Here is a 24622-nt window from a genome sequence, read left to right as displayed (position 1 = left end):
TCAACAGAGACAATGCAGTGCAAGATAAAGATGCACCTTGTCCTTGATCTAGGGTAACAGTGCTTACGATACCTTGAACAGTTAGATGAAGCAATAATAAATTGTGTCACTTCAACGGTTCAAGGATTGATTGTGTTGAATTCAGACATGTAACTTTTGGCAATTCAAAGAATTGAGCTTTGCCTGTTTGTAGTGTTTGAGAGCCTCGATTCATACCTCAACATGCTCGATCCTGACACAAGTTATCTTGCCGTTGTATCGGGGCGGTTTTTATTTTAACGTTGGAATGCCCCACCTCAGCCTCTATCAACTATTCCTCTTCCGTGAATCGACGTTGATGCCCCTTGTCGTCACCCTGTGAAACGTCATCCCGCTCACTTTGATAATGGTAGGTGTGTCTCTCTGAATGCCTGGGTATGTACTCTGTATTGTGTATGGTATCACGTACCTTGTCAGCTAATCAAGTTCAAGTTGCAAAGACAATTTGACTGTTGATGGGGTGTGGCCATGAATGGTCATTTTCTCTCAATTGTTTCCTCCATTGACTTAAACTAGCTTGCACCATTGATGGGAAAAACAAGAGTTTGTATTTCTATTTTCTCTTGTTTCCTCTCTTCTCATTCGAAAACTGACCATTGACACGAAGGATCAAGAATGGGGTTCAGTTTCGTTGCTTTTTACTGGGCGGCGTAACCGTAACCTAGTGAGACATCGTGATCGCCTTCCAGTCCAGCTCCTGCAGCTTCATTCCGAGTCCACACCTTGGACTGGGCTTTCTTTTTGAACCTGCAACAGCCAGTGGCGCGCCCGAGGGATATAGTAGGGGTTTCGTTATCATTGCTGCAAGTGGCAGTTTGTCTTCTCTTATTCAGCCATTCGTGTTATGCAATGGGTTGGGTATACCTTGCACGTACGTAACCTTGTCTCGTGTGCAAAAAAAGGTGACGATATTTTGTCGACAACACCTGCGTTTCCAGTCAATTCGTCGAATATCATTGACGATACCACTTTGGTTTTAGGGAGGTTTGAGTACAGCAACGAGACCAGCTTTAAAACCAAAAAAAAAAAAAAGAAAAAAGACTATAGGCAAGCGATAAACCATCAACCAGTGACCTCGAGTCAGGACAACGGCTTTGACAAGCAAGCAAGCAAGCCACATTTTTCTCGAACCGGTCTTTGAGCAAGACAGACCCTGGTCAAACTCGCTGTAGAATCTCATTTCTCACTTCATTTCACTTTTCATTTCCTGGTTTTTGAGCCTCGCACTTCTCTTCTCTCACATCCATATTGCCGAGGACTTCCTTTCCTGGATGCTGATTGCTCCGAGTCCCTGTCACCTCGACTCAATTCCCCCACCACAATAGGTAACCTCCCTTACCCGCTGCGGTTTCGTTCCTCAGCTTCAAGTCTACTTGCATTGCATTGTACGGATACTTCGTGGTTGTATTGTCAAAAAATTAATTATATATATAACACGCTGCCCCCTCCGTGTATGAAGCAGCTTCAACTCAACATATCTCAACTCAATACACTTCCATCTGTCTTCCCTTTCCCTTATTAGTGCTCTTAGGCACCACAGAGAGGATATCTTTAAGATACCGGTATTTCAGTACCAGAACTTCTCTTTGCTTAACCTCAATTGGCATTCTATTTGTTTATCCCCATACTCAAGTCAACCTCTCAGAAGTGCTCTCTATCTATCTGTATAGTCAACTCGTGCTTTGAAAAGCCCAGACACACCTAGACCCTTCTGGTCCTCTATTGCCGCGTCCGTGCCCCTGTCATCCAATATCCTCCGTTAGGTCCACTGTGGCAGTTGACGCCAGAGGAAGCTATCTCGAGTTAGCGAACTAGACTGGTTCATGGTGGGAGCGTTCCAATCCACTACCATTACCTTTTATTCTATTCGCACCGAGGTCTCTTCGTGCACTTGCTTAAACTCTATTTTCTAAATATTCAAGATTCGCCTCTCCAGTGATCATTTAGTTGGTATTAGCCAGCAGTCACTGGACAAGTTCTACGCATCTCTCAAATAGATCCTGCTATCAGACCAAACCAAACCATTTCGTTGCGGAGCTCGCTGCTCTTGCGTCATCGTCTTCATGGAGCATACTTTTTTGACTATACATAGTAAGTCATCTCTGTCGCGTGCATCCGTTGCATGTCTCAAGTCTAGTTCGATCTGACCCAATATTCAACCACAGATTTACATCCGGATGCCAACATCCTTTACGCCTCTGATTCTATCTTTGAAATTCTTGGTTACTCCCCGCAAGAGGTACTTGGCCGGTCTGCCTTTGAATACTTCCATCCAGAGGAAATCCCCTATGCGCGATCCGTTCATAGTCGCGGCGTCTTGCTGGACAAGGCTGCTGTTCTGCACTATGCACGCCTTCGCTCTCGTGACGGCCGCTGGGTGAGCAGCGAATGCGTCTTTTCTATTGTTCACGACATTCTTTTTGCCTGCATCAGTATCTACCGGTGCGATGCCAAGAGCGAGAGTACGTTCACACCCGAGGCGCTCCTCCATAGAGTTGCGGTTCTATCTGATATACTACGTTCCGATGGCTAATTCGAAGTAGGACGTGCCTTGGTTGCACCCCAGGTCCGACGTCTCTTCTCGCGTTCTCCTCGAGACCCACGATACCACATGTTGGAACATTTGTCTTCTAAGTTCAGGTTGCCACCTGTGGAGCGCGAGCCTCGAGCCGCTCTCATCTTGAACCGATTCACCAGAACATTAACGGTGATGTTTGCAACGGAAGCCATTGCGTCCATTCTCGGGATTCCTGCCAGTCAGGTCCAGCACAAGAGCTTTTACGAGTGCATCCGTGAAAGCTGCCTGGATGATGCTGTCAGATGTCTTGAGAGCGCAAAGGCCAACGACTCCATTGCTTACTTGCGTTTCTGGTCGAGAGATCCACGACGACCAGAAGACTTTGAAGACGAAGAAAGCAATGCCGATGGAGAGTCAACGATTGATGCAGAGAATGGTGATGGGATTGTCAGTAGTGAGGAGCCGTCCCGTTACTTCAGAAACAACCACACTACCAGCCCAAGTCCCGATCAGGCCAGACCTGGTGAAGGCTCGATGGCCTCTTACCGTCAACGACGCGGTGATAGTCGCCGCTCTAGTGATTCTGAAGGAGGGGGCGTGAAGCTGAATGGTGCTATGGATCTTGACTCATGTTCCAACTCGGCTTCCAATCAGGGTGTTGCACCTTCTATCAAGGTAGAGCCCGATGTGGAAATGCAGGACGGTGTTTTCTCTGCAGGAGAGACATCGGGAGAATCGCGTACTACAAGCTCCAATGCCCTGGGGTCTACTTCCCACAACTCACAAGTCGGCGGATATCAGACCCCTCCTACTCCCCCATCTCCACAGCCGGTCGGCAGAAACACCCCACGAGCAAGCAGGGAGCGCAGTCGTGCAGCGCCACAGCTGGCACCTTCTGTTGAACTGGAGGCCGTCGTATCTTGCACTTCTGACGGCCTGGTCGTTATCATTCGTCGAGCACGACCCCAGATTCCCGATGCCCACAATCCTCACATTCCCTCTACCAACGACCGTGGCGTTTTTGCTGCCCCTTGGGCGCAGCAACCTTTCCAAGCACAGTATTCGCATGAGAACTTTCACAATTTCCAGGCCCCATTGGCTCCGCAACATATGCCGCTGCGCAGCGGAATCCAAGCCACTGGAGGTCCTCCCATGGATCAGCTCATGCAGTCCATTAGAGATGTTGCTGTCTTTGCTTGGGCTGTTTGTGGCATCAATGGAAACATAGCTTCATACGGACATGGCCAGCCATCAGGAGAAGCTCACCCCCCGGATGGTCTTCCCATTTGGGATCCCACTGGAGCCGAAACTTCATACGAGGGGCCGTATAATCAAGCCGCTCAGCGATGGGCTAGAGAGGCTCAAAGACAGCAGCCCTCGCTACACCCACAGGATTCTGCCTCAACAGACTTTTCCATGGAAGGCATAGCAGACCGTAGTTCATATGGGACGGGCTACCAGAACCATGCAAGTAATGGCCATGGAAATTCATGGCTTTCACAGCCATCCGCCTACCAACAGAACCAAAATGCATTTGCGCACAATGGCCATCAAGAGTACGGGGGCCAAACAGGCTACAATCCGGGTCCCTCGCATCAGCAATTAGATGGACAGCATTGGTCCGGGAACCCTCGGGAGCCTACTGCTTCAGCTGAAGAAACTCGCGATCATACCTATAGATGGTATTGATCCAGTTCGGCATTGAGGAAGAATTTGAACAAGAGCTCGAAGACGAAAGGTTTATGAGATGTAGCTGACCCTATGATGTGAGTACGCGATACTTGAGAGGTGCCGTTTTAATTATTTGGTTACGACACTGAGCGGAATGGGTTTGGACAGCCGAGAGGTACTCGGTATGTTTCAAACAAAGAGTTTTCTTCGACAATTGTGTGATGTATTCTTGACCGGCAATCAAGTATAAATCAATCATTAATTAAATTTATCAGGTTTAGTAAAACCAAAAAGTATGCATTTTAAGGAGTGATTGGTGTTAGTTAGTGACTGTGTCAAGGGATTGAAACCGATAACCCTTGTAAATATGTTCCTGAAGTCTTGTATTAGTTCAAGACATGTGATTGGCTGTAATCAGTAAGAAGCTTGGGCCACCTCCCGTCAAGGGGTTGTTTCTAGAGAGGCGACCGTGGAAGTTTCGCAGTTATTAGAGATACGTACGTCAGCTTTATACTCAGCAACTTTCGTTCTTTGAGGCCACGATCCCACTGTAACGTCAGGCATTGCTCTTACGGCATCACAGCCACCGTTCACGCAGTCACTTTCTTTTCGAAACGAATTCCCAACGACAACCTTTAACCATGTCAGCTTCCAGCGCTCGAGGGCACTATGCCAACCCACCTCTAGAGGATGAGGACGACCTGATCGACCCTGATGATGGTGAGTTATCATACATCGCAATCGCGGAGCTCAGTCTCTACGTGATGTTCTGCCATGAACTTCATTCAACTCACACATTGTCCAGCCGATCTCAACGACTTTGACGACCCCCTTGCGACGAACAACGCTCGTCAGCCCTTGACAGGCAACATCGGCTCCAGCTCATCATCGCGACCTCTGAACGAAGGCTATTTGACATCACGCATCCCTGGAGAAGACCGAGCAGCCCCTCTAAACACAATTGACGAGTCCGTCTGGGATACGTTGCGACGTGACCTGCTCGCCGTCTGGGCCAAGCTTAGAGAGGTCCTGTATCCTCGCTACCTTCTCGGTGGCACCATGTTCGACAGCGAGGGAGGCATTCGCGGCGCTTACTCAAGCATTCGTGGTGCTGGTCTGTCGGGAACAAGAGAGGAACTTACTGGACTGGCAAGCCGCATGGTCGACGCTGAAGCTTTGCTTCAAAGTAACATGACACCGGGCCTTCGTGACTGGGATCTTTGGGGTCCTCTGATCTTCTGCCTACTTCTTAGTGTTCTTCTGAGCTTCACTGCTCGTTCTGAACAGAGAGATGCTGTTTTCAGTGGTGTCTTTGCCATGATCTGGCTTGGAGAGGCTGTGGTGACTCTGCAAATCAAGCTGCTGGGTGGAAATATGTAAGCTCTTTCTCAACATACCCTCGCATACGTGGCACTCACTAACCAATTTGTAGCTCATTTGCTCAGAGCGTCTGTATTATCGGGTACACACTTTTCCCTCTAGTCCTTGCTGCCATGATGTCTGCTCTGGGTCTCCACTGGATTGCTCGTATCCCGATCTACATTGTCTTGATCGGCTGGTCCCTGGCCGCTGGTGTTAGTATCTTGGGTGGTAGCGGCGTGGTCAAGAACCGGGTTTTCCTTGCAGTATATCCCTTGCTCGTCTTCTATCTTGGTCTGGGCTGCCTGTGTTTTATCAGCTAAGCCCAAGCTTGTAGCAAGGGAAGGATGCACTGAAACCAGGTTGCAAATGAGAGGAAAGGGCAGACTAAAACGATTGATTTAGAGTTGATGTACTTTTACCTGTAACGAATGGAACTTCACTAGAATTGCGGTGTAGTTGGTATGCGGCAATCCAGTGAGGATCGATATTTGGGTTATTATGCTACTCGTTGGAAAACATTGATCAAATTTTGACTTGTGACAATTCTTAACCCGCAGATGAAATCTGCTACACGCCTCTTGGGGGTTAACTGTAGCAGATGCTGGTGTGTCTAATACGATAATGTATAATTTCCGTATTGGGTCTCTGGCCTTATGCACGTGAGAAAGAATACACGATGGCGCATTCGCGACCATGCTGGGGGAACCCAGGTCTCCACGAGACATGTATGTACCTATTTTCCAAGCCAAGCCAATGCGAGAGTCAGTCTTAGAGTTGCATATGCCATTCTGGATCATCTCCCGCCCCCCGATGATAAGTTCCAAGGATTCGGAGAGTCAAACAAGGCAAAGACCCCTGCTGTGATCATGAACAGGCGGGAATCGGACTCCGTTAAGGCACTGACTGGTGTTGGGAGTCATCCATGGTCCCATGATTTCGGTACCCCGGTGGAACGAAACGAGGGTTCTTGTTATGAAAGTCAAGTTTGATAAGTGCATTCCATAGTCCGTCAACCTTTGACCATTTCCATGCCCTTTTCAAAGAATTTGCAAAACAGCCTCTTTTTTTGACTATAATTATGACGCTCAAAGCTCTGCATCGATTTATTTACCCCTCCTTACAGCTGGTGTGAACGTGGGCGTCGGGTGGGCGGTGAATGAATACCTCACTGCCAACTTACCTAGGTAGGCTTATAGTTTTTAGGTAGTTATCCATTTGAACGCTGGCGACTCTGCATATCTTTGATTGGTTCCACTTACTGAGCCGCCAGCTTCTAGCATCGAACAAAGACCCAACTCAGACAACCTGCGCCCAGCCTGATTCTGAGTCCAGCGCATAGATTTGCTGGACAACACCTGCGACTGATAGGCTTTGTTTCTTGTTCAATTATCCAAGGGAAATCAGGTCGATAATCGAAACTATTTCCTCGTCAAACTCATACACATAGACAACAATATTCTAACTTCATCCTACCGTCATCATCACACCGAGCCGCCGCACGCCATGGCCGACGACGCTCCCGATGCCAGTCCCAAGAACGAACCCCTCAACGTTGAGACAAACGAAGACGCAGAGACACGCGCCACCCGTCGCGAACTAAAGCAATCTTCCATCTCCGATCCTCCAACATCTGGCCCTGAAGATGCTGCCAACACCTCGGATGCGCCCGATAAGGATATGAAGGAGCAGATCACTTCACCTAAGAAGAAGCGAGCACATGATCAACTAGATGGGAGCAAGGAGGAAGAAGAGAATGATACGAATAGTGTAGCTTCGTCCGATTCGGCCAAAGACAGGTCCTTACGACTGGAGCCCGAGAAGAAGCGACATCGCGACGAGGACACAGATCTGGTTTGTCAATTCGACCTCTCTTTATGGAGGCACAAGGATTTAACTAATTCTTCAATAGCCATCGGGAGCTGTTTCTAGTCAAGAAGCAACCAAGACTTCACAGGCGGGCAACTCCCCTACAAAAACGTCTCAACCACAAACATCTGCTAGCGCTTTTGCAGCATCTGGTTTCGGCAAGCTTTCCTCTGGAACATCGCCCTTTGCTTCCCTCAGTGCCTCTCAAGGATCAAGCCCTTTCGCATCAGCCGCCGCTGGCAAACCCTCGATTAGCTCGTTTGCTTCTCCTCCCGCGTCTACGGCAGCGCAGCCAGCGGCAGCACCCAAACTGACCTTTGGCAGCTCTGGCGGAGCATCACCATTCGCTGGACTTTCCTCTGGAACGAACGGAAGCCCATTCGGTGGAAGTACTTTCGGGTCTGCTTTTGGTGCTGGCAAGCCCCTCTCAAGCTTCGCTGCACCTGGAGCAGAGCCGCCCAAGAGCGAGAAGCCTTCGAAACCTTTCGGAGCTCCTGACAGTGATGTCGAGGAGGACGAGGAAGATGACAATGAGGCGGAGGAGGCCGAGCAGCCTGCTGAGACCGAACGTGCCGCTTCTCCCGAGAAGGAATCCGACGAGAAGAAGAAGCTTAAGTTGCAAAAGAGTAAGCATCCAATGGCTTAACGTGTGAAATGGATTCTAACGCTCTATAGTTGAGGTGAACGATGGAGAAGCCGGAGAAGCAACAGTTGTATCTGTGAGAGCCAAGATGTTCTACCACGATAAAGAAGCTGGCTGGAAGGAACGAGGTGCGGGCATGTTAAAGATTAACGTGCCTCAAGCCTGTGTCGAATATGACGATAGCGGTGCTGTTATCCCTGGATCATTTGATGCTTCCGCTCTGGAAGTTGATGAGGAGGCAGCAGGAGGATCTCAAGGGCACAAGGTGGCTCGACTCATCATGCGCCAGGACCAGACTCACCGAGTTATCTTGAACACAGCACTTGTTGCAGCTATGAAGTTCCAAGAAAAGGCTTCACTGAAGTCTGTTGGTATTCTCTTCACTGCTTTCGAGGGTGAGCAGTCCAAGCCTGTGAGCATCACAATGCGGGTAAGTGGTGATATCTTTGACTTTACATTGCTATTTTAAGCTAACAGTTGTCCTCCAGATGTCAGCCGCTAATGCTAAGATCTTCATGAATGAAATTGGCAGCATCCAAAAGGAGCTCCAGAGCAGTTAGAATCTGGCAAAGGAGCGCTCGCAAAGCGAACCTCATATATAGACGACACCCGACAGCGAGACCTGGCGGGATTGTGGGTAGGGATTCGGAATTGATACATATATATGCCAGTCAGGCCAGGTGCTGATTCCGGAAATTGTCAGCAAGCGACGAGATGGATAAAATGTCGTGCCCATGCTGATATGGGGCATTTGTGTGAGCCCGGTGGTTTTATGGCTCGGATGGTGTCATGAACAGAATTCTGTCTGCATACCTATGTGCCCTTTGGGAATTATGACCTTGGGAAAGGGTCCTTTTGTACAAGAACTGGACACTCTTGGTGGCGGAAGTAGATGAATCACAGCCGTGTGTTGGCCATGCAGTCACATTCATGCCAATAAACGTATTCGATTAGATATCGCCTATAGGCACTTAGTTGTATCCAAAATTCGATGTCTGTATTTCAAGGAGAATGAACTAGTACCTACTCTTCTATAAGTGCATGCACGTGATTTGGCATCAATTTCGCGACTCATGATGAATGACGTCGACATTTTCACACATTCAGTTTCCACGGTATATATCAAGTCCAGTCACGTCTTGCGGAATCCTTCGACGGCAGTAATGAAATGACGATACATCCCGAGACTTCACGCCCGGATCCGAATGAGCCTGGTGCTGCCACTAAACAGTCATCGTCGTCGCAACAGGGAAAACGCAAGCGTGATGTTGAAGATGATCCTCCCGTTGGGGGTCCAACTTCCAGCCAGTCGAGCAATTCTAAGACCAGAAAAGATGGGAAAAAAGGAAAAGGGCGACCGAGTCTAAAGAAAGAAGCTAGTAGCGTCGTGATACCTTGCGTCGTAGAATGGCCAGAGGAGTTCAAGCAAATCGAACGAACACATCGCGCTCTGAACCTGGTTTACACCTTCTGCACGACCCGAAAACATCTTGCCACAACCTTCGACACGATAAAATCCGCCGTTGAAGGTCATATCAAGAGGGAGTTACTAATTGATGAGATTGCTTCCATGGTAGCACTCCGTCCCGAGGGTATCTACTTTGCATATGTCGACGAGACTATGCTGCAACTGGACGTCAAGGGCGCTGAAAAAGACGAGATATTTCGGGCTGGAAAGTCATATAGGTCTCAAGCACCAGCACATGACTCATCGGTTGGCGGATATACTGGCCTGGAGAGCCTTGACAAGAATCATGATCGAGATCTTGAACCTATGGGGCGGGAGGTGCTCTTTCTAGAGTTCATTGATGGAGACCTCAAGAGACAGGTTCAAGGGAAGGGAGGTGAACCGGTGAAACCGAACCGAAAACTTCGAGACGAACAGTTGAAGATGCCTGTTTTTAGTCAAAAACAAATGACAAACCTGATTGAGAGACGGAATCAGAAGTTCACCAACGCTATCAACATCTTTCTCAACAAATGCATAGAAAACGGGCATGATCCTCTCGAAACTCTCAAAGAACAGACGAAATCATTCATCCCAGTTCCATCTGCCAAAGAAGAATTTGCTCCAGAAAAGGCGGCCGAAACCATTCCGGAAAGTATCCCAAAGGAACGAAAGACGATACCAGAGATTGTACAAGAGCTGAAGGAAAGCCCTTGGTACACTGGCCAAATTGTCCCAGACGGACACCGAGTGTTTGAACAACAAGATCCTGTGTATGGGGACCTCAACTTTCTACTGAGCCAAGATTTGGTCAATGCTCTGTACAATGCAAAAGGGATCACTCGGTTCTTCGCACATCAGTCAGAGGCCCTCAATAGTTTACATGATGGCAAACATGTTGTTGTGTCAACATCGACGAGTTCCGGTAAGAGTTTAATCTACCAGCTTCCTGTCATTCGCGCTCTGGAGGAAGATTATAATTCAAGAGCCATATACATCTTTCCTACAAAAGCGCTGGCGCAGGATCAGAAAAGGAGTTTGAAAGACATGATGAGTTACATGCCTGGTCTTGAGGAGACGATGATTGAAACTTTTGACGGTGACACCCCAATGACTGAGCGTAACGATATTCGAGAGCAAGCAAGGATCATCTTTACCAATCCAGATATGCTTCACATCACCATATTACCCCAAGAAGAACGATGGAGGTCATACTTGAAGAACCTGAAATATGTTGTCGGTATGTATTCTGGCACTATTTACCCGGCCAAATACTGACCCTCGACAGTTGATGAATTGCACTACTACAATGGCCAAATGGGCTCCCATATGTCCTTCATCATGCGGAGACTGAGAAGAATATGTGCCGCTGTAGGAAATCGGCGTGTTAAGTTTATCTCATGCTCTGCTACAGTTGCAAACCCCGAACAACATTTCAGAACCATATTTGGCATTGATAACGTTCAACTAATAGATTATGACGGCTCCCCATCAGGACGCAAAGAATTCCTATGCTGGAATACTCCGTACAAGGACCCTGGCGACCCTGCATCCGGCCGAGGCAGTACGAAGTTTGAGTGTGCACGTCTATTCTGCGCACTTATGCTGAGGGGCGTTAGAATCATTGCATTCTGCAGAGTCAGAGCTCAATGTGAGCTGCTTGTGACCACTATCAGGCAAGAGCTTGAGAATCTCGGACGGCCAGAATGCACCAACCTTGTGATGGGATATCGTGGTGGCTACACAGCACAGGACCGACGAAGAATCGAGACTGAAATGTTTCAGGGGCAGCTTCTTGGGATTGTTGCAACGACTGCATTGGAGCTCGGAATTGATATTGGCTCACTTGATTGTGTCATGACTTGGGGGTTCCCTTACACAATCGCTAACTTGCGCCAACAAAGTGGTCGCGCTGGCCGACGCAACAAGGATTCACTTTCAATACTTGTTGGTGATGGGTTTGCTACAGACCAGCATTACATGCAAAATCCGGACGAGTTATTCACAAAACCGAATTGCGAGTTGCAAGTGGATCTGGAGAACATGTTGGTGCGTGAAGGGCACATCCAATGCGCAGCATATGAAATGCCAATACGACCAAGGGAGGACGCAAAATACTTTGGTAAAGACTTGCCGAAAATCTGCGTGGAGCGTTTAATAAGGGATGACATGGGGTTCTATCACTGCCACGATCGATTCCGGCCTATCCCTGCAAAGTATGTTGCTATCCGAGACACAGAAGATGACCATTTTGCCATTGTTGATATCACCAACGGCCGCAACATCGTATTGGAGGAACTGGAGGCCTCAAGAGCAACCTTCACTCTTTACGACGGAGCCATATTCCTTCACCAGGGTAATCCATACCTTGTGCGAGACTTCCAACCTGACAAAGGGATGGCCAGGGTGGAAAGAGTCAAGGTGGAATGGACAACTGTTCAGCGTGACTATACCGACATCGACCCTACTGAGACAGAAGCTATCCGCACAATTTCTGATTCTCGGTCGCACGCTTATTATGGGACAATCAAGATACAACAGAACGTCTTCGGCTTTTGGAAGGTTGATAAGAAGAACAGGGTATTGGATGCGGTACAAGTGGACAATCCTCCTGTAATTCGATTCAGCAAGGGGATGTGGCTCGATGTGCCCAAGACGGCAATGTCTATCCTTCAAGAGCGGCGACTTCACATTGCGGCCGCGATACATGCTGCCGAACATGCCATTATGAGCTTGCTGCCAGCATTTGTTATTAGCATGCCTGGCGACGTACGAACCGAGTGTAAGACGGCAGTAAAAGAGTTTGCAAAACAGGAGTCACAACGTAAACGTCCTGCGCGGTTGACGTTCTACGATGCCAAAGGTGGTGCAGGTGGCTCAGGCATCAGCACCAAAGCGTTCGACCACGTAGATCAATTATTGAGGGATGCTCTGAAACGAGTTGAAAACTGTCGTTGCGAGCGAGGCTGTGTGGAATGCGTGGCATCCGAGCAATGCAAACAGGCCAACGAAGTGATGAGCAAAGCAGGAAGCCAAGTAATCCTCAAGACTCTATTGAACGTCGAAGTGGACATGGATTCACTGCCGATGGGGCCAGAGCTGAACATCCCTATGGGTACTGAAACAGTCGTACTCGCGGAACCAGTCCCGTACCGGGCCAAAGAGGCAGTTTTCGAAAACGGGATCAATAGTAAGGCGGCTATGTTGGAGGAATCTGGGGATGGTGCCAAGACTGGGGATTCTGGAACAACAGATGGCGGCGGAGGTTTTGAGCAGTGGCTTGCAGATTCGATATGAAGTCAGTAAGGGCGTCAAAGGGGGTGTAGGTAGACGGGAAACCGGCACAGGGGGGCCACAAAGCAAGCTGCCCCTGTACGGCTGATGGGTTAAGCTTCAACTCTGTACAGAGTCTACGGTGTCATTTGGTTAGACGGATCGGGTCTAGAGCGAGGAATGAATGCATTATAGTAACGTTATAAATTAAGCGTAAAATAGGAATGATCTACTGAAGTCATGGATAGGAATGAGTCCCGAGATAGATGAGGATGGAAACCAGGATGTGAATGTAAGAGTGATTAACTTAACTAATAACAATCATGTATAATATGATGTGCCATGGTGTGTGCTGCTTTAGATGAACCTCTAAGATAGAGATACAGCGTCTGTGACGTAGCCAACGCCAAGGTAAAATAGGACGAAGATCAAGGAACCGCCAAGCAATCTCCGCCGAAAATTAACGGTTGGGCCCGGCTTGGCTCTGCTAAGCTAAAACTAGGACTAAAATCGAGACTGGGACTGAAACTTGGCAGGGCCCAGGTTTATGAGTGACCGCATCTTCTTCATGCTAGAGCTATCTTATTGGTTGATGTTTGCAAGGGGTCTTTGTATTTGCTGCTGTGATTCAACGAGATAGGAGACCCTTGAGGCTTGATTAGCCAGTGAACGAAGCTATTCATCCTAGACAGGGAAGATGATGATACTACCTAAGCTAAGGATACAGAAAAAGAATAGCCCAAAAGCGAGTCAAACGACTACATTATTTTGTCTCTAGGGTGCGTAGCGTGTAGTGCACTGAACAAAAATTGTTGTATCGTCCTGGTTTGCCAAGTGTTACCGACTGAGTGGTTCTCTTTCTCTCATGCAATATTTTCCATCAATATTTACAGGACCTCCACCCCAGAACCAAGGTAACCTAGAAGGTTAGAGTCGTATATCAAAGCTCCTCCTCCCCCAGGTTGGCTCCCTCCGCGCTTGGTCTTTCCAGTCAACAACACAACCTAAAACTTTGGCATTTGAGGCGGTCTATACAAGCCCCCTGGTCTAGACCTGGACCTTAACTCAAACAATTCAACTCTCTAGACATTTGTCCTTTTTGCAACTATTAAAAACAGGTCGCCAACATGCCTCGAGATCGTCACGAACGCTCCTCCTCACGCTCCCACCGCCCTCGCCATCGCTCACGCAATTCTCCCGACATGCGTCAAGCCTCATCCGACGACCGCACTCTTCCTGTCCCAAACACATACAGCGAACACAAGAGAGGCGAAAAAGGCGGAAACGGCAGGATGTCAAAATACATCAAACCTGCAGGCGAGAGTGGCCGAAAGGGCTTTCACCCCATTCACTTTTCCAAGATCTCCTTCAGATCCACGAGTCGAGCTAGTCTTCTTTGCAATTTTCTGTGGCCTTTCGTTCCTGCTGCTATTGCCGTTCGCTGTGCGTTGTCCCAGAAAATAACCTCAAATCTTGAGCCAAGTTTTGCTGACATGTGTTAGATGCTATGCCCGATAATCATGTCACCATTTTTGCGCTGGCCTATATCGCCATGATCCCCTGTGCCAACCTAATTGGTTTCGCTGGCCAGGAGCTTTCACGAAAGTTGCCTCATGTTTGGGGTGTTCTCATTGAGATCACGTATGTCTTGACCCGAAGCACCGAGAAATCTCATGCCATGTCCCACAAACTCATCTAACGCGCCTATCTAGAATCGGTTCTATCGTCGAAATCATCCTTTTCATGATTCTTCTCTCCAAGGATATGTTTTACGTCATCAAGGCTGCTATTCTCGGTTCAATCCTCGCTACTATGCTTCTCTGTTTGGGCTTTTGCTTCTTTGTTGGTGGCATGTTGGAAGACGAACAGGTTTTCAGTGAGGCTATTAGTGAGGCCGGAAGCGGCCTACTCCTGACTGCGTAAGTTCAGGTTAACTCCCAAGATGATCCAGCAGCTAACCCGTGCCAGTGGTGTCGTCCTGGCTCTTCCTACAGTTTTCGAGTACGGTGTAGGCAACGGCGAGACGCTCACCAGCCAAGATCTTGAGCACAAGACACTTCAGATTTCACGTATTGTCTCGGTTCTACTCATAATTGCCTACCTGGTCTACGTCTTTTTCCAGGCCCGAACCCATCATGGTATCTACGACGCTGTATTTGAGCAAGACGAGCACAATGACAGAGACAAGCACAAGGACATAGCCAAGGCTAAGCTGACTTTCACCGAATGCATAATTGCTCTGGTCATCTCCGTCGGCCTTGTTGCTTGGACTGCAGTCATCCTCGTCATGCAAATCGAGTTTGTTATCGAACGGGGACATGTCAGCGACGCATTTATGGGTCTTATCCTTGTTCCCTTGGTCGAAAAGCTTGCTGAGCATTTGACTGCCATCGACGAAGCCTGGGATAATCAGATCAACCTGGCCATGTCCCATGTTCTCGGTGCTACACTTCAAACCGCCCTCTTCAATGCACCCCTCGCTGTGATTGTCAGCTGGGGTCTCAACAAATCCCTCGATCTCAACTTCGCCATCTTCGATCTTGTCATGCTTATTCTTGCTATCCTTACTGTCGGGCGATTCCTCCAGGATCAAAAGAGCAATTATCTTGAAGGATTCCTGCTCATCATTCTCTATGTCGCCATTGCTGTTGCCGCATGGTACTACCCTGATCCTGCTCACCATGGAGCCGGCGGGGGTAGTGCTGAAGGTAGCTCTGAGGGGGGGCATTGATTAATACGGACCGTCCTGCTTGGGGAAGAATGTCTGTATCCTTATTTATGAAATTACGATTAGGTGGCACAAAAGAATGAGTGCATGCATATATGGGATTAGGTTTCATGCAGGCAGGATACGCCTGAGGGCATCAGAAAACTGGTTGCTAAACATATAAGGTGTTGAATTATTGAGTCGGGTTGTCTTGTTTTAGAGCAGATTCTTAGGTTGTTCATTATTGTATTGAAGCTCAGAAGCAAGCTATTATATTATTTCCTTGTCAAGCACGTTAGTTCTGGTAGGTAGCTTTGAAGGAACTCAAAATCATTTATTCTATTAACACATGCAACGCCTTGATGCAAAGCATTATATTCTATGCTTTTATAACCTTTCCCTATTTACGCTTATTCAATCAGAAAAATACCAAATCGTCCGACTTAAAGCCTAAACCTATAAATGTTGCCTCGGCAGCTTTAACCATTAGCGGAGGTCCGCAGACGAGCACCAACTCATCACCTTCACCACTTGGTTTGGGCAACGCCATTTGCTCGGGGACCAGCGCTTGGTTCACAAAACCTTTGATACCCTTCCAACCAGGGGGCGGGTCTGTAAGTGCATTGACAATGCGACATCTTGAAGAATTAGATGCTTCAAGGCTGTCGAGCTCCTCCTTGCATAGGATATCCCGCAAACTGCGGTTTCCATTGAACACAATGCAGGGTGTTGTGTCATTGGGGTCTTGCATTACAGCGCGAAGGACCTGGCGAATGGGGGTGATGCCAGAGCCTCCACAGACCATGATGAAGCGACGAACACGACGCTCTCTGTCATTAATGATGCAAAGACCGTTGCCGTGGTAGACGAATTTGCCCACAGGTCCCTTGAAGTCAACCCAATGGCCAATGGGAAGTGAGTCTAACGCCTGTGTCATGGCGCCGCCCTTGCGCTCGGGAGTATCATAGTAAATCTTGATAAGAATATCCAACTGGCCGCAATCTGATCCGTCCGAGTACGGTGTGTACGAGCGGATGATGGCTTCTCGCGTGGCAGGATCGCGCAAACGCATCATGAGATGCTGGCCAGTGGGGAGACCAATCTTTTGACCTTCGTGGTTGAGCTTGAAGGAAAAGATCTTAGTGTCGGGTGAAATGGACGTCTTCTTGCAAAGAAGAGCTTTGCTCCAGGTCTTAGATTGCAGGAATGTTTCTCGATTTGCATCGTCGCTCGTTGTAGTTGCGTCGCCGCTGAGAATGGCACGAGACTCCTTATCGAGGGTGCCGATATGATATGTTGGAAGCATCGCCTTGGCATTTTCGCTGTCTGAAGATAACATATTAGTAAAGATACAATGGAGTTTTGGACTTGGTGTATGGAAACTCACGAATAGCCATAAATTCTTCAGTTGCATCTTGACCGGCCGCACCAAATATAGATGCCGCGCCACCAGGATGACCTGAGAGATAAGGAGTACCGTCGTATACTTCGCCATTGATAACAAACCAAGGCTCATCTTCGCCTTCATGAGCCTTTAGCTCTTCGATGGTGATCGTTCGATTAACATGGGGATTTGTCAAACAGATCTGTTTCTCGGGCTCCTTGATGACAACTTCTTTCACTTCACCAGGAGCCTTCTCGCCCCAGTAACCGTTGGTGAGGTTTCCGCCATCTTCCTTGACACGCTCCATCCAGCCTTTGATCTTGAGAGTAGGATGTGTAGGATGCTCGAAGCGTAGCGCATTGCCTTCTTTGTGAATCACAATGCGGAACCAGGGGTTGTTCATCATTCCTAGAACGCTCCAATACATATCTCTCGGCTGAATGTTCATAGACTCATCCATGGCACGCATCATGATATCATCTGCGTCTTTTAATTCGCCCAAGGGAATGTCGAGGTCCCAGAGGCACCAGCAGAATGATGTTTCGCGCCACCACATATCGACCCGACCACCATAGAGGGTATCGCCTTCAGGTGCGTTGCGATAATCATCTTCATGGTATCGGATGTGTGCAAGCCTCCATGTCTTGCCCTTATCAAGTGTAATTTCAACTCTGGTGATGCGTCTTCCACCACCGCCATAGGCATATCCTCGTACCTTGTAGCTTTCTGAAGCATTCGTGACAGAGACACTCTCCTGATGAGCAGGGTAGCATATAGCGCTATTGGTACTGAGGTCGTAGATGGCGTACTTCTCGTCCTTCCAGACTTCAGGCAGGTCTGCGCTCTCTTCAGGCGAAACCATCGTCGGTAGCACACGATTATCATAGATGTGGTACCAGTTGTCGCTAGGCTCTTGGGTGACAGTGATCTTCTTAAGCCACTTAACGCTTCGGCCACCGATCTGACCAGGGATAACAAGACGGACGGGTTTGCCATGATCGGGATGCAACGTCTTTCCATTCATCCTGTGCGCAACCATGACACCTCTGTTGGGATCCATGCACCAGTTGAGTTTGATTGATGTTCCATAGTAGCCATTTGGTAGCTTGTCTGCTCCCTCAAAGCAAACATATCGAGCTCCACGCTTGGGCTTTGCTGCAGCAAGTAGGTCGCCTATAAAAACACCAGTCCAAAGAGCAGTCGACAACCCTGCAGCACCCCAAGAGAAGCCTTTTGTTTTTCGGACGATGTTTTGCTCTTTTCGACGGTTTCCAGCACATACAAATGTCACTGGGTATGTCAACTGCTGGTAGTCGTTTATAAGGTCCCTTACAGCCATCTTTATCGGGGTTTCGACAAGGCCATCAATTTCGAACTCCCAATCAAGAATCTCGTCGTCTTCACATCTGGGAACGTGGCCATGGTTCCGTACATAGTGGAGGTTTTCGCTAGTCAGGAAGCCTTCGTCGTACAAGTCGCTCAGGGGTGCCTCGACATTGAATGGATGGACTCCGGTGAGACGGATCAGACGGGGGTCTCTTTCGACAAAACTGTCTGGGGTCTTAAGATCCTCCTTTAGAACAGACTTTGGTGAAGATCTGGGAGGAAGAGGATAGGGCTTGATTTGATCAAGGCAAGGCTGATCAACCGATGTGATGTTTTGTAGATCGTGAAAGCTACCTATCCGAGATGGCTTCGCTGTACTTGGCGGTGATGGGGGAAGGCTATGAGCCTGCTGTGAGATGATAGTTGTAGTAGTTGTTGAAGTCTCCATGGTTAATGAAGCTCTGTACTTGGTGTGAATGACTTGGAATGAAATATCATAAGAGGATTGATAACATTGTTTCAGTAAGAATCTAGATGTCCAGTAAACGGCGAGAGTCCCGTATATGAACTCTTATCGTGGGTGATCGACGCGGTGTGGCTGCCGTTCACCCATCCCTTGACTCCCGAGAGTCTCCATTGGATCTGCTGAGGCTTCGTTCATGATATCGTGTTTCTCTGGTTTCAAGCGAGGAGATGCAAATTACAACAGAGTGGATGCGTTTGTTCTGGTCTGATCCGCGGAGGTTGAAGGTTTATCGTTATCAGGAGACGGAGGCAAAGGGCGAATCATGTTTGTTGCTTTGCGATTGTCGCCGGAGATGTATCAACCACAGAACCCTGGGCCCACCTCAGAACTGACCTGATAAGGGGATAAAGATAGCAAGACCCGGCTTCAATGCCTCGTGCCTCGTTTGAACAGGGTTATGGACCGGAGATTCTTGCACAATTGCCATATATTTTGATGAAATCTAGTCATAATCGTACTGTTCGTTGTGCAGACAACATGACAAGCTGAACCGTGCCATTGTTGGCTACCTATAACATTATATCAGGATTTAACCTTCTTGGCAAGCGATTGTTTCATTTTAATAGCCATATGCTTGAGTTACGTCAGCCTGGTACATGGGTAGGCAGATGTAATTTTTGAGGCATATGAAAATGAAAATGAATAGTAGGTAGGTAGCGTTTATACGTCCATGGATTCTTTGATGTAGGTTAGATACCTACCTGGTAGATATTCAGTTTCCTTACAAGGACCCTATAGGGTAAAATGACCTCCAGTCTATCAGTAGACAACCCTTTATAATATGCTAACATGTACTAACTGAACTGATATAGAGCCATGAGGAAGTAGTTGAATTCGAAACAGTAACACAAAGCCATGCTTTTGCTGTTACTCGCTGTCATTTACCTCCATGACTGGGAGGAACTATGGGTAAAGGTATTTTTAGTTTTGTTTTTTATTTTATTTTTAATTACCTGTAGGTTTGTTAGTGTTCTGCAAAAACTTACGGCTAAATACTGGAATTTCCTTTGCAACAAGTTCCTTTGTTGAAATATATACTCTATATTACAAGTCATGGCCTGATGGAGCTCGCGCACTCAGACAGGGTCAGCACAAACTAAGGCGGCAAGTGCAAAAACCCCACTCAACACCCATCGGGCAACCTCCACTTCTAATAAGGTACAGCAAGGCAGGGCAGGTGTGACTCTGTATGGTTGTCGGTACCTTAACGTCCCGTCAGTTCCATTCAGTGTCAAACCTCAAAATCAGGTAACGGCAAAACTCGACCTAGACATCGACAAACCGGCTCTGCTCACTCGCATTCCCCCCGTCCTGGCTTGACGGAATCACCCATGTCGGCTCTTTTGCCCTTTATACAGCATCGATTTCTAGGGAAGCACATCCCTTAGCAGGCCGCCTGCGCTGAACGCAGCGCCGCCTCCACCCGCCTCATATCCCAGATCTATTCTAGAACTTAACCCAAGTCGCGAATCGCCTCCAATCACGTCGTGTTCCGTCATGGATCGCGCAAGGAAGCGTACGGCCTCTCTAATTTCTTTCTTCTGTTCTCAATATAGGCGCTTACTATCTCTACAGGCGAATTGCGCACACTGAATGAAAAGGCATGGGATGGCGAATCTGGTATGAATCATCTATGCCTACCCCACCACTTCCCCCCGCCCTCGTCAGTTAACAGAAACTATCACAGATGTATTCCTCGTTGGAAAGACCCTCGATTCGTCCCTCAAGAAGAATACCGCTTTCATCAAACGATTACGAACTGCTGTCACTGCTGCGACCCTCAGCACCTTCCTCCAGGAAATCCGAACCCTGAGCCTGCACAAGTACCTTTCCGAGATTATATCTGCCTGCTATGAAGGCCTTTGTAGACTCAAGTCGCCTGGTGAAATCGAGGCCGGTGTTGAGATCGTCAGTGCGCTTCACCAGCGATTCGGGCCAAGCGAGTTTACGGAATATCTAGCGTGGCTGCTTGGTAAGGGTATGGCAACTCCTGATAAGGGTATCCTCAAATCTCTGGCACCCGAGGTTCGTGAGAAGGAGGAGAAGGAGCGTATCACTAGACAGCGCGCATTACTTCGAGTGGTAACTGAGCTGTGGCTTGTGGGAGTTATCAGGACGCTTGACGATGTCAGCAAGCCTGACGACGCGACCAAGGGAGCTGCCGGCAAGAGCACCGAATTGAAAACTCGGACCAACAAGGGTGCAGGTGCGGAACCTTTCCCTCTCGAAGTGCTGAAAGATCTACTCGGATACGACCGCGAACACGCAAATCTCCCGCTTCTCGTCATTTTTGTCAAGTCATTCAGCTGGGATATCCTTGGAGTGAAGCCAACAGGAGCCGACGGTCGAAAGACAGTGGAGGAAGATGGCACTACAGAAGGACACGAAGTTGAGCGAGGCGACGAAAGTGAGAATGGAATATCCTCCGACGAAGACCAGCCCTTTGCCGAACCTGAAATGCGGGAGCGATTTAGGAATATCCTGAAAAAGTATTTCGACGATGTCAAAGGGCACATTATCCGGGACCAGAAGTCGATACAGTCGCAAGCTCGGCGCAATGCTGAGGCTTATGTGAAATCTGGTGAGGTTTTCGAAGACCGTCAGGCAAATTATGAGAAACAGGTAAAGGCTCAGGAACGCCTTGTCTCCAACGCCCAAGTGGTCGCAGATGCCATTGGGGTTGAAATGCCTGATTTGAAGGATTCGGATGATTCACTCGCTGCTTCCAACGGATCTATCGGTCTTGTCAAGACAGGCGATTACCTGCGTTCCATGGGAGACGGCGCAGGGATTTGGGAGGACGATGACGAGCGCCGCTTCTACGAAAACCTAGTTGACCTTAAAGGCAAAGTGCCGGCTATTCTACTCGAAGATGGAAAAAAGAAGAAGACGGATACCGACGAGCAAGTGGGCAAGAAGTTGGACCCGGCCGAAATGCCCGAAGCTACAAAGACTGTTGAGGTCACCGACGATCAGTCTACATCCATCGCAAACCGAACCATTGGCGCGCAAGTCGATGCTTTGCTTGCCCGTTTACCCGAGTTGACAAACAAGGACATTGTCGATCAGACGGCCATCGATTTCTGTTTCCTCAACTCGAAGGCTTCGCGCAACCGCCTCGTCAAGGCCTTGACAGAGGTCCCAAAAGGCCGAAGCGATTTGCTGCCATCTTGGTCACGACTCGTTGCTACCTTGGGACGATATATGCCAGACGTTCCGAAAGGCCTTGTTGACTACCTGGATGCTGAGTTCCGAAGCTTGCAAAGACGGAAAGAGAAGGACTTTTTGGGCCAGGTCCGCCTAAGTAACATTCGCTATCTTGCCGAATTAACAAAATTTGGCATTGTTCCCGAGCATGTTGTCTTTCATTGTTTGAAGGTCAGTCTTGACGATTTTTCACGCATGAACATCGAAATTCTTTGCAACCTGATCGAGAATTGCGGTCGTTACCTGCTTCGGAATCCAGAAACAGCCCCGCGTATGATGAGTTTCCTTGAAACTCTTCAGCGCAAGAAGTCTGTTCAGCATATTGGGCAGCCAGAGCGCATGCTTATCGATAATGCCGTCTATTACGTTGATCCGCCAGAACGCTCGGCTATCGAGCAAAAGGAACGCACTCCCATGGAACTGTTCGTTCGCAAATTGATCTATGTTGATATGACGAAGAGAAATTATAGCAAGATCTTGAAGCAGATTCGAAGACTTCACTGGGAGGAAACAGAGGTATGGACTAACATTCATGTTTTGTGGCATCTGGCTTATAATCCTCTAGGTGGTTGCCATCTTGGAAAAGGTGTTTTCCAAGCCTGGAAAGGTCAAGTATGGAAGCGTTCACCTTCTTGGAATCCTGCTTAGCGCGCTCTATCGTTATCACCCTGCCTTTGTAGTGAAGGTTATCGACAACGTGATTGAATCCATGACGTTTGGTCTTGAGCAGAACGACTACAGATTCTATCAGCGACGCGTTGCTGAAGTGAAGTATCTTGGCGAGCTTTACAACTACCGTATGCTTGAACATCCTGTCATCTTTGACATCATGTACAAGATCATGACGTTTGGATATGGTAAGCAGTCTGAACGGTGGTATTACGACCCTCAATTAACTTCCTCTAGGTGGACCACCTGTGCCTGGCAAATATAGCCCACTAGATCCCCCTGATGACTTCTTCCGAATTCGCCTTGTTTCTACGATGCTGGAGACATGCGGCATGTTCTTTAACCGCGGGGCCGCGGGTAAGAAGCTAGATTACTTTCTCTCCTTCTTCCAGGTATGTCTATGCCGCTCTCCTCACCAGGCATCCGCGACTAAAATTTCAAAGTACTACATCTTTACTAAGGCGTCCCTGCCGATGGATATCGAGTTCCTGGTTCATGATACATTTGCCCTTACGCGCCCGCAGTGGAAGATTGCTTCTGGACTGGATGAGGCAGTCAAAGCCTTCCAGCTTGCTGTTGCCCAGGATCAGAAGTCGGCAGGCGTTGATAAGGGAGTTGATGTGGACGATGCAACCAGTGACGCCTTATCTGACGATGACAATGACGAAGATGGTGATGACAACGATGATAGTGCTTCGGAGGAGGAAGAGGCAGAGGTGAGTCTATCCTACGCCAATTACCTGGCAATTACTGACAAAGTTGACACAGGATATGGAGGAGGACTCGGACAGCGATAGTGCCTTTGACGAAGAGGCTATTGTTGTGACCCGACAAGAAGAGGAGGTTGACCCTGAAGACGAAGCTGACTTTGAGCGTGAATATGCCAAAATGATGGCTGAAAGTCTCGAATCACGCAAATTCGAGCGTAAACAGCTCTTCGACGTGCCGCTTCCAGTTCGCTCCAAGACTCGGGAGGCGACTTCGACAGAGGGAGGTGAAGGGGAGTCCCCTCCCGGCCACACCATGGCGTTCTCTCTATTGACCAAAAGGGGCAACCGCCAACAGGTATGTATTTTGAACTTCGTATAGTGCTCAATGCTGACTTGTACCCAGACACGAACTGTTGAGCTGCCTTCTGATTCGACATTTGCCGTTGCCATGAAAAACCAGCAACTGGCTGAGCGGGAGGAACAGCAACGTATCAAGAACTTGGTTCTCAACTACGATCTCCAACAGAGTGAAGATCAAGATGGTGGTACAGACCCTCACCTTCCACAACTTTATCGAAACACCAATATTCACATACAAACTCAGGCAACGAACGACCGGCGACGTATTATCACAACCGTTTAGACAAGTCGAACAAAGATCGAGGACAGAGGTCTCGCAAACTCCAACTTAGTGATGTGGATTGGTAAACATGCAAAAAAACGGGTAAGGCTTCTAACTAGGTAATCCAGCCTCAGCTGAACCAGTCAGTGGATGGGCACAAAATTCACTAAGCCCCTTTTATGATGACGCCCCGAAGAGACACCTTCGGTTCCTGCCTGGTCACATTTGCGAGCACGGCAATAGTGCGTCGACCTGCGCCACATGCCAAGGGGCCACATGCCCCCTGTGGCAGCACGATAGATCATCTAAATCTGCCGCGTCTGACTAGTCGTTAGCTCCGTCTCTGTCGTCGAGAGACAACTATCATAATTCTTGTTCGAACGCAGGGGCTATGCTGGTTGCTTCATAGCTGGAGATCTCGCACGTTAGACAACACCTTCCTACCCAACGCTGGTTAAGAAGACTAGCTGTCCGCAAGGACGCAAAGCCGCAGCGATTGCTGATATTTTCAAACCTTGTCGCACATTGTACGGGTTCTGAACAGCTCACCGGAAGCATATAAACCACATAAGATTGCTGGACATCCAGTTTACTTTAGCTTGAGACTGAATTACTAAAGTTCCCACCGAAAACGATAGAATGACCGTCCCTT

General features: G+C 48.4%; 6 protein-coding genes across 6 annotated transcripts; 5 read left to right on the top strand and 1 right to left on the bottom strand.

Moving 5' to 3' along the window:
- The first annotated feature begins 1641 nt into the window (after positions 1 to 1641).
- On the top strand, positions 1642 to 4281 carry EDB82DRAFT_53802 (uncharacterized protein). The gene is made up of 3 exons (XM_025730379.2): positions 1642 to 2130; positions 2205 to 2501; positions 2583 to 4281. The coding sequence occupies exons 1-3, from the start codon at positions 2103 to 2105 to the stop codon at positions 4244 to 4246; spliced, it is 1989 nt and encodes a 662-aa protein (XP_025589509.2). The 5' UTR covers positions 1642 to 2102; the 3' UTR covers positions 4247 to 4281.
- Positions 4282 to 4507: 226 nt separating this feature from the next.
- EDB82DRAFT_487226 (uncharacterized protein) lies at positions 4508 to 6266 on the top strand. Its single transcript, XM_025730380.2, has 3 exons — positions 4508 to 4948; positions 5034 to 5604; positions 5661 to 6266. The coding sequence occupies exons 1-3, from the start codon at positions 4870 to 4872 to the stop codon at positions 5908 to 5910; spliced, it is 900 nt and encodes a 299-aa protein (XP_025589510.1). The 5' UTR covers positions 4508 to 4869; the 3' UTR covers positions 5911 to 6266.
- Positions 6267 to 7093: 827 nt separating this feature from the next.
- EDB82DRAFT_425421 (uncharacterized protein) lies at positions 7094 to 12843 on the top strand (the record flags this gene model as incomplete). Its single annotated transcript, XM_065607645.1, has 6 exons — positions 7094 to 7441; positions 7500 to 8082; positions 8132 to 8529; positions 8702 to 8736; positions 9207 to 10786; positions 10835 to 12843. 6 exons carry the CDS (start codon positions 7094 to 7096, stop codon positions 12841 to 12843), a joined length of 4953 nt encoding a protein of 1650 aa, XP_065465623.1.
- A 731-nt stretch (positions 12844 to 13574) lies between these two features.
- Positions 13575 to 15831, top strand: EDB82DRAFT_571546 (uncharacterized protein). Its single transcript, XM_065609919.1, has 4 exons — positions 13575 to 14262; positions 14322 to 14460; positions 14532 to 14738; positions 14788 to 15831. Exons 1-4 carry the CDS (start codon positions 13947 to 13949, stop codon positions 15548 to 15550), a joined length of 1425 nt encoding a protein of 474 aa, XP_065465622.1. The 5' UTR covers positions 13575 to 13946; the 3' UTR covers positions 15551 to 15831.
- Positions 15748 to 19086, bottom strand: EDB82DRAFT_53688 (nitrate reductase [NADPH]). Its single transcript, XM_025730384.2, has 2 exons — positions 16914 to 19086; positions 15748 to 16852 (listed from the first exon to the last, which is right to left on the bottom strand). The coding sequence occupies exons 1-2, from the start codon at positions 18682 to 18684 to the stop codon at positions 15945 to 15947; spliced, it is 2679 nt and encodes an 892-aa protein (XP_025589514.1). The 5' UTR covers positions 18685 to 19086; the 3' UTR covers positions 15748 to 15944.
- A 1173-nt stretch (positions 19087 to 20259) lies between these two features.
- On the top strand, positions 20260 to 23991 carry EDB82DRAFT_520591 (armadillo-type protein; the record flags this gene model as incomplete). The annotated part of the gene is made up of 8 exons (XM_025730385.1): positions 20260 to 20278; positions 20338 to 20382; positions 20450 to 22485; positions 22535 to 22826; positions 22876 to 23030; positions 23082 to 23354; positions 23407 to 23703; positions 23752 to 23991. The coding sequence occupies 8 exons, from the start codon at positions 20260 to 20262 to the stop codon at positions 23989 to 23991; spliced, it is 3357 nt and encodes a 1118-aa protein (XP_025589515.1).
- Between the last annotated feature and the right edge of the window lie 631 nt (positions 23992 to 24622).

Source organism: Fusarium venenatum, assembly GCF_020744135.1.
Source record: "Fusarium venenatum strain MPI-CAGE-CH-0201 chromosome Unknown EDB82scaffold_1, whole genome shotgun sequence".
In the NCBI taxonomy this organism is placed as follows: domain Eukaryota; kingdom Fungi; phylum Ascomycota; class Sordariomycetes; order Hypocreales; family Nectriaceae; genus Fusarium; species Fusarium venenatum.
This window is presented reverse-complemented; position numbering and strand designations above follow the sequence as displayed.